At 34.0% G+C, this 9,954-nt stretch overlaps 1 protein-coding gene across 1 annotated transcript in view; it reads left to right on the top strand.

The window, feature by feature from the left end:
- Positions 1 to 9,954, top strand: part of LOC145268822 (Y+L amino acid transporter 2-like) — a 167,713-nt gene that overhangs the window by 72,058 nt on the left and 85,701 nt on the right. The window contains exons 2-3 of the mRNA XM_080124463.1: positions 5,313 to 5,471; positions 6,420 to 6,555. Of these exons, the coding sequence (XP_079980589.1) occupies positions 5,313 to 5,471; positions 6,420 to 6,555 (295 nt within the window). The remainder of the gene's footprint in view (positions 1 to 5,312; positions 5,472 to 6,419; positions 6,556 to 9,954) is intronic.

Here is a 9,954-nt window from a genome sequence, read left to right as displayed (position 1 = left end):
CATATATACATATATATATACATATATATATACATATATACATATATACATATATATATACATATATATATATATATATACATATATATATACATATATACATATATATATACATATATACATATATATATACATATATACATATATATATACATATATACATATATATATATACATATATACATATATATATATACATATATATATATACATATATATATATACATATATATATATACATACTAGCAGAAGTACCCGTCGTTGACTGTGTTCAAAAACAGCCAACAGAAAACGGACTATGATTGATGAAATTATGATAGGTTATGAAAAAGAGGGGGTAGTAAAGAGATAGGTTTTGATACTCAAAAATTTTACCCCAAGCAAAATGTGATGAAAGTAAAGATAATTTTCGCGAAAATATATTTTTTTTTATTTCAACTTTGTTTCCATTCGTAGCCAAGAGTGACCAAAAAAATTATGTTTCCTCACAAAGAGAAAATGTTATATATATATATATATATATATATATATATATATATATATATATATATATATATATATATATATATATATATAAATATGCAAGAAATAAATGTTACCATAGTAAATAAAAGTTACTTTTATGGTAGAAAAGTTCATTGGTTTGTATTTTTAAGTAGTTTGTAATTCACGAACCGGTTTAAAAAAAAAAAGCAATATGGCAGCGACTTTGAAATGGAGAGCCCCGTTTTCAATTTAAAGGAGGGTCACCTGGGCATTCTGTGTTAACAATTTAAGAGAGTTCTATCAACTTAAGGAATATTTATAAACATATTTTAATGTTTTCCGTTATCTTGTGCTTGAGGAATATTCGATTATGGCATGTGTAGTTTATATAAAAATTCATATAAGTATTTATCACCTCAAATTTTGTTTTAATTTCGGTTCGCTGAAATTATTTCAAGTAAAGAGCATTAAAAACTATTTCAAAACAAAAAAAACATGAAGTGAACTTTTATTGACTGTGGTAACATTTATTTCTTGTATATTTATTTTTTCGGGTAGTCGTTTGTTGGCTTTTCTACTAAACACTCTTACTAAATAATATCGACGAAATATCGAAAAACAAAGAAACAAAAACAGTTTTGAAAAATAATGAAGCTTTACTTACTTTAGTAAAATAATTCGAAAGAGCAAAATGGGATATTAAAAAAGTAAACACGTAATTACTTAAGTTTTTTAAAGCAAAGAATCGATATGAATATGAATAAGAAGAAAATGTCGCCCTTTTCAAGCTTCAGTTTTACAGTATTGAACGGTGTAGTATTGTGCCGTCGGATTCAGGGTTGTACTATTGTAATGTAAAGAACACGCAGAAGGGGTTGTAATCAACTGAATTCTTTGTAGTATACTGACAAAAAACTGAAATAGATATATAAATAAAAAGTTTATGTAAATGTTTTTAAAAACATTTTTTCCTTCTTTTGGCACGATAACAAGTAACGTTCTTATTTTTTATTATTTATCTATTTATCTATTTTCAAAAGAGTGCCACGTGCAAGTGGAGAAGGAAAAAACAGAGTTATGCAAAATTTGTGTCGAGAATTGTCTAAAGTTCCGACCTTTTTGGGGGGGTGAGGGGGCTTTTACATTTAATAAGAACGTGAATTTAGGAGCTGAATTTATTCGACACAATATGATTCAACTCAAAAAAAAATAAATAAAAGCTAACGTGATTTAAGATTAAAGTTAAGGTGTTATTGTGGACCCTCACTCCTTTAAAAAAAAAAACCTTGTTAAACTTTGTGACATATTTGCATTCTATGGAGGTCAGGCGCGAACGAACACCTAATGATTTTATTATACCATATTTTTTCAAACTGAAACATAATTATCAAAGTATACTTACGCAAATAGATATAAAAAGTCTTTGTTAAAGTTTGTGCCATATTTTCATGGAGTACAGGTGCAAACGCAGACCCCACAATTTTATTATACCATCCCTATTTAAGTTGAAACATACTTATACAAAGTATTATTATGTATATCTATATCAAAAACCCTTGTAAACGTTTTTCTTTTTTTTTTTTTTCATTTTTTACTTCCATACTTTGGGGGCCAGGCGCGAACGCAGACCCCACAATTTCACCGTTCTGCTAGATCAAAAATTCCCATTCCTGATCCTCGATACATCTATCATTATATGTAATCAGTTTTTTAAAAATAGTCAACCATATAGGAGCCTACACAGACGTTCAGCTTAATAATATATATATCTCTTCTCTATATAAATAAAATGAACTCATTTTTTCCCGTCGGATTTTGACCTTAATAGGATTAAAAAATCAAGATATTTCATGCAAATATAATATGCACAAACGGCAGAACAATATCTGAGGTGTGTTATAGGCTTATTATTTCTCAAATTCCTCGATAATCTTAGATTTCTATACTTTTTCTGCTGAGAAATCACGGCCAAAATCGGTTAAGATCAATGGAAGTGGTAAAATATTTTCTCTCTTATAAATTCCTCCTCCCCCTGCCACCACTTAACACCGTTTGGGGATCGTTCACAAGGAAGAGTTGAGAAGAGAACACCGGTTTGGCTTCGTAGTTCTTTCATGTGAAGTTATTTAAAATCACTAAACTAAGCTGCAGTGCTCTGTGGCGTAGTGGTTAGCGTGCTGGACAATTCACATTATATTTTCACGTTCGCGCCGACCTACCGTAGTCGTTTTTTTTTTGTTTTTTTTTTTTCCTAAACAGCTGGAATGGACTTTTCTTGGTGGCCGAACTGTTAACGTTGCAGATGTTTTTTTTTGGGGGGGGGTTTCACACTTTATTTTCCTACTTTTACTCATGACTCCGGGTTACCTACCATAACATTTTTTAAAACTCCCCCCCCCCGTCCCGGAAACAAACACTCGGGCAACGCCGGGTACCCCCGCTAGTATATATATATATATATATATATATATATATATATATATGTATGTATGTATGTGTATATATATATATATTATTGAATTAATTCAGAAATCGTATATAATAGTAGCATATGCGAGAAAACCATATTGTTTTTACAACTTAAGAGCTATTTTGTCGTCTACCACACATCAACAAAGATCGAGATTAAGATATAGGTCAAGCCCTGCCCCTCCCCACGAAAAAGAACAACAAAATAGATCATGTCTGGATTATTATAGGGAGATTAAGGGGTCATCGGATATAAACCGGTAATCAGATGTCAGATGTCAGATAAACCCATTTGTTTAAAAATAAATATTTTTTAAACGCGAACCCAGTCTTATTGCTTTGCCGTCTATTTTACGTGTATGTGTGTGGTGTGTGTGGGCACAAGTATGCAAATTATATGACGTTGCTAATTGCTCGCAGAAACATGAAGAATTATAAGAGAATGGTTTTATCAACATGAAATGAGTGGTGGAAGGAAAAATGCGTAGATAGATAGGAGAGACGGTGAGAGGGGGATGGAGAGAGGGGAGAGAGGAAGAGAGAGAGAGGAAGAGAGAGAATAGAGAGAGAATAGAGAGAGAAAAACAGAAACATACCTTCCATAGTTGTAAGGCAGGAATTACTAGGGATACTGTTACAAGACTCAGCATTCCTATCCCGTTGCAATTAATCACCTGAAGAAGGCCAGAGGATGAGTTGGCCGAAATGTGGTGAAACAATAGCGATGAAGATGAGGATAACAGTTCGAAAATAAATAAATAAATATGAAAATGATGATGATGATAAATTTCTATCAGCCTCTGCTCCCGTCTAAGCAATTTTTTGGAGTATCCCTTTCGTGTAACAAAGCGCAGACGCATGTATGACAGCAGCAGCAGCACTGTATGCAAATGACCGAACTGTGTGCGAGATGACGTCACGGCGAGGAAGAAGGAAAGAGAAAGATTATAAAAAGAGAAGAACGTGGACCTTTTCAGTTAGAGACAGAAATCGACGTGAGCCGCAAGCGTCAGGAAAAGACGCATACTAAACATGGTCGGACAAAGGGTAAGTACCAGGTGTTTGACACGGCAAAGTCTTGTTAAGCACATTGGAGTACGAGAAGACTTTTAAACAAGAGATACGGTGTTAATATGGAAGTACCTGTAAATAAATGTTGTTTCACTGAGTGAGTCGAATTCTTTCCTTGTCTTTATTACCTTTCGACTGTCTGCATACAACGTGTGGGTCTCGAGTGTCATTACATGTAACGACTACATTACATAAGTTATTACATGTAACGACTACGTTACATAAGTCATAACATTAACGATTACGTTACATAAGTCATTACATGTAACGACTATGCTAAAAAGAAAGTGTACTGCGTTACATCCGTATATGGGTTTATATTTGTTTATTATGTATATAATAAACAAAACGCCAAAGCGTTTGTAATGACGTCGCTTTTTAGATCTTTCGATGTCAGCCCTTCCTCTCATAACGAAGCAGAATTCGCCAAGCGTTGGAATGTTCACTGATGACAGGGAACGTGAGTTGGGTTTAGATCGTTGTGTAACAGGTTGGTTTTATCCTATCGATCGACACGTCATTAGGAGCAACGGACAGTTAAGAACCGAGTTTTTTGAGATGAGGATTGGTTGTTCGTATTATTTGGGATTCTTTGGACTACTGTTCTCATCTTGTGTGTAGTTTTCACATGTATATTACGTTCTGGAACTTTCCTGTTGAGTTCAGAAAATCTGAACGGAATTTCGAACGAAACCCTTTATTTACTTCACGGAGTTTGCATGCTCTTGTTCCGTCAGCTATAAGAAGATAGAGACTCTCAGAAATTCGCAACTGTATTTTCGATCGCTCTCACTAAGGATTGAACCTTCAAACTTAAGGAGAAAATCACTTTGCAGCTGCATTTTTCTAACTACTCTAATCACTACGCTACAGGTCCTTGGTTAGAGTATTTCGAAATTGTGTCATTTTCAGCCATGATAGAAGAAAATCCTATCGCTCTTAGGATTTGTACACAACTGGTAGATGATCTGCAAAAAAAAAAAAATTTTCATTGAACGGAAATGGAATCAGGACGTCTTTTCTAGAACGACAATTTTATCGTTCCAACCTGTATAATGTCAGCAACTTCAAGAATTTGATTCATATCTAATACATAAGTGTGACAAAGCGAAGGAAATATTATTTCAAACTTAAGCATGACAGTTCAATGAAATTGCTGTTTCAAGCGTATACGTGACAGACCTAAGAAAATGCTATTTCAAACTTTTCTAGGGCGACAATTTTATCGGTCCACCCTATATAAACATTGATCTTTTATTTATGTTTCCTTTTCTTTTTCCTTTCAGGTCGGTCTATCTCTTATAATATGGATTGTGTGCGGACTCATATCGCTTCTCGGGGCCATGTGCTATGCAGAGTTAGGCACAACAATTCCAAAGTCTGGCGGGGACTACACATACATCTTGGAAGCATTTGGTCCTTTGCTTGCTTTTCTGCAATTGTGGGTATGTAATTCCCAAATTTTCTTCTTTTTTTTTGTCCCCTTATGTAAGTAAGAAGCAGACTAGATAAGCGAAAATGATATTAGGAAAAGGCTAGAATCGAACCCTGTAGGCAAGTGGATAACTGAACTCCTAGGAATTCAGTCCATTGTTAATTCTTTTAGAAATAGCTAAATGTTATTTATGTCGGAAAAAGGCGATTGTCCATTCTTTTAGAATAACTGGATATTAAATATGTCAGTTAAAAGAATGGGCAATGCGAGTTTATAAATTAAAAATAGGTTAGATATTGAACAATTAAAATTGGAAATTTTTCGTTGCCAAAAGTGTGTTTGGACGGACATGTGTAGAAAACGTGATATAGTCACGTTGGTCGACAGTAGACTGCTGACGTCATAAAGTAATTTTTCAATATATCGAATCTGAGGGTTAGAAGTTAGGTAATTGATGAGAAAGGATCAGAGAAGATCACGCAGTGATAGAGTCAGTTGGAGATAAAGCTTTAAAATGCGTTGAACTCAAATTTCTTCAAATCATAAAAATCGATTGGTTCCTTTTTTGTAAGATATTCAAGTGGGAGAGTTACCTAGTGCCGATATTAGCTAGTGCATATTATTCAATCGATCGATGCTTCGTTCAGTCTCAAGAGACAATGGATGCCTCCTGTAAGGGTAGCATGTAATTGTGAGACAAGGGTCCAGGACAATGTCGAAAGCACATACAGCACCTGGAATTCCCAAATAGTCACCCATTTTAGTATTGACCAGGCTCAATGTTGCTTAACTTCAGTGATCTAACAGGAACCGGAGTGTCAGCGTGATTATGCCGTATATTATTAGTGTAATTGCAATAACTTCTACGAGTTGACATCATTATTATAATTAGCACAACCTTTCCCAACAACCTGGCTTTTATTACGCAAATTAATAAATTATTTTTACGTTGTTTCAGGTGAATCTCATTGTCATTCGTCCAACTGCACAGGCGATCATGGCACTAACCTTCGGTTATTACATGGTTCAGCCCCTGTACCCTGACTGCGAACCACCAGCGGGAGTAGTCAAGATTCTAGCAGCTATTTGTATCAGTAAGTAAAATCTTCCATTAAATCTATGCCAATTTGAGAAGTAACTATTATTTATAGTAGAGCATGGACGCATGTATGGCGATAGCAGCAGCAACAGCCAACGTATGCAAATATCGAGCCGTGTGCAAGGTGACGTAACAGCGAGGAAGAAGGAAAGAAAAATATAAAGGACCGAGAACGACAGGAAAAGACGCATCCTAAACATGGATGGACAGGGACGGGGTACCATGTGTTCGGTACAACGGAGTCTTGTTAAGCACGTTTTTTGGACAATAGACGAGATGTTATTCTGGAAAGTACCTGTAAATAAAAGTCTGTTTTCACTGGAAAAAAAAAAAGAGAGTCGAATTCTTTCCTTGTCTCGGTTCATTTGTGAGGGTGTCTTGGTTTCTTTTCGATGGTATCTTTGTTTCCTTGAGACGGTGTCTACCTGTTAACACGTGTGCAATGTTTAATTATTCCCAGGTCCACTCTTAAGGCAGAGTTGTGATTTCCTTTTTTATATATGTTTTTTATTATAAAGTCACAACTTATAAAGGCTACACGACACTTGAGAATGAGGGTTACTGAAATGGGTTCATTGTCTGTTGAATAATGAACAATGCTATAAGAGAATTGGAAATGATGAATGAGATTGTCAGTAGTTGAATATTCAAGAGAACGACAAATATTTTTAACTACAAGTCAACATTTATCTGGGCTAAAAGCCATTTGAGCATAAGGACTAACGAGATGAATTATCAGTGGAATAGTGAATATCATAAAAGGATTGAAACTTAAACGAACGACGTTTGTTGTGCTTACACACACACACACACACACACACACACACACACACACACACACACACACACACACACACACACACACACATATAAATACCCGTTCACATACACTTTTTATGATAAAGCTAGAACTCAGAATTAGATGGAATCGAGCAATTTCATCGACAACGAACAACGCCAGACCCAACGTGGTTTTCGATGTACTGCATCTCATCAGTGACGTGCTCCGCTTAGTCATATGGGACGCATGACTTGTCACAGTAGAATGTAGAACTAGATAAAATATAAAAATTAAAATCGAGGCATAGCCAATAGATTTCGCCGTGGCCCATATAGTTAGATCGTTAGTATTGCACACTTCATACGTTCGCGCCTATGTCGAAGCACGTCACTGATGAGATGCAGTACATCGAAACTCACTTTGGGTCTGGCGTTGTCCGTGCGATTGCTCGATTCCATCTAATTCTGAGTTCTAGCTTTATCATAAAAATGTATGTGAACGGATATATATATATATATATATATATATATATATATATATATAGACCGAATCATTAATTAATCATGATGAATTAAAAAATAAATGAAAAATATAGCTGATTGGTTTCAAGATCTAAGATCATGTCCCATCCAAGATTCTATTTGCGAATTCTGCACCTTCAGATGTTTTGCATAATATCTGTGAAGCACTTCATAAATAGCCGTGTTTGTACCTTAAACTTTAGTGGTGACTGGTTCTCCGTTTTGAGCTGGTCACACGCTCGCTGACATTTGAAAATTTTAGAAACTATCTATATTAAGTCCTTGTAACCTCTTTGCAAACAAAGAGAAAACCATTTAGGACTTAATGTAGTTTCTATCTGATACTTTTCTTGTTTTTCTCTCTACTTGTCCTCTGCCATATTTCCATCTCATTTATTTCTTAATCCTTAACCTCGATTGAAACTTAAACAAGTGAGTTTTTGTTGTGCTTATATATATATATATATATATATATACACATGCTAGCTGTACCCTGCCACGCGTTGTTGTGGCTTAATTTGGTGTAATGGAAAATTCTAATAAAAAGAGAAAATGCATGTTTCTTATATTCTTAGTACAGCAATCCACTCCAAAAAGTAAAAAAAAAAAGGCGAAAATGAAAAAAAAATGGTACTCTTTCAGAATTGGATCCGGATCGTCGGGAGTTACCGTCAATCATGGCTTGGGATCGACCAACATTCAGTGGATTAAGCCGAAAGTTGCTAAAACGTTGAAACGCTAAATAGTTTTCTTTTTTATTGCATTCAAAAATGTGAGTTTTTAATTAATATTTGGGTAAGGGGGGGGGGGCTATACACAGATTTGAAAAAGTTGTCCAAAAACGAATAAATGAAAGCTAAGGTAAGGTAAATTACGCTTCTATCTAACTGGATAATTTTTTAGTGTTTTTATTTAATGTAAAATGTTTAATCGGCTAAAAAACTCAGTGTTTATCTATGTATTTGAAAAAGACGAATGGTCGCGGACTCTTTTGAATACGTTAAGTTTGGGAAAATCAGTTAAAAACTATACAAAACAGTGTCAGACACCTACTGATTATATGTTATTGTTACATAGGCTGACATATTCGGTGGGTTTCTGATAGTATTTTGTATAGTTTTTTAGTTTTAAATCATTTTCTCAAACTTAACACCATCAACAGTGTCCGTCACCGTTTGTATTTTTCAAATACACTGATAAACACTGTTTTTCGAGCCGATTAAACGTTATAGTAAATAAAACGGGTTTGTATTATTAAACACAGAAACGAAAAAGTTGTTGAAAAATAAATATAACAAATAAATGTTATCAAAGGCAAGATCAGTTACTTTTCTACCTAACTGGATAAGATTTTAGTGTTTTTATTTAGTTTAAAATGTTTAATCGGTTCGAAAACATGTAGTGTTTATCTGTAGATTTGAAAAATACAAATGGCGGCAGACTGTGTTGAACATGTTAAGTTTGGGAAAATGAGTTAAAACTAAAAAACTATACAAAATACTGTCAGGAACTCACTCAATATATGTTACCGTAACATAGGCAGACATGTATTCGGTGGTTTTTAACAGTATTTTGTATAGTTTTTTTTAGTTTTAACTAATTTTCCCAAACCTAATATGTTTAATACAGTCTGCCGCCATTTGTAATTTTCAAATATAGCAGTAAACGCTGTGTTTTTCGCGCCGAATAAACATTTTACATTAAAAAAAAAAAATTATCCATTTTGGTAATAAAGTAACATATCTTGCCTTTGATAATATTTGTTATACATTTATTTTTTGACAACGTTTTCGAATCTATATGTACAGTAGTACAAACCCAATAAAAACACTAAAAATTATCCAATTAGGTAGAAAAGTAACTTATCTTGCCTTTGAAAATATTTACTTGTTATATATTTGTTTTTGTTGACAACTTTTTCAAGTCTTTGTGCAAGTACAAACCCAAAGGTGTATTTTTCTGTCTAATTTTATTTTTAGTACCGCGCTTAAATTTAAATTTCACAATATCTTTTTGGGGGGAGGGTATTTTTTTTTTTTACATTAGGTCCACCTTCACAACTTTCGACTATGCTGAATAAGAAAATCTCATT

Source organism: Euprymna scolopes, chromosome 44 (assembly GCF_053919585.1).
Source record: "Euprymna scolopes isolate OS-2025 chromosome 44, ASM5391958v1, whole genome shotgun sequence".
NCBI classification, from domain to species: Eukaryota; Metazoa; Mollusca; class Cephalopoda; order Sepiida; family Sepiolidae; genus Euprymna; species Euprymna scolopes.
This window is presented reverse-complemented; position numbering and strand designations above follow the sequence as displayed.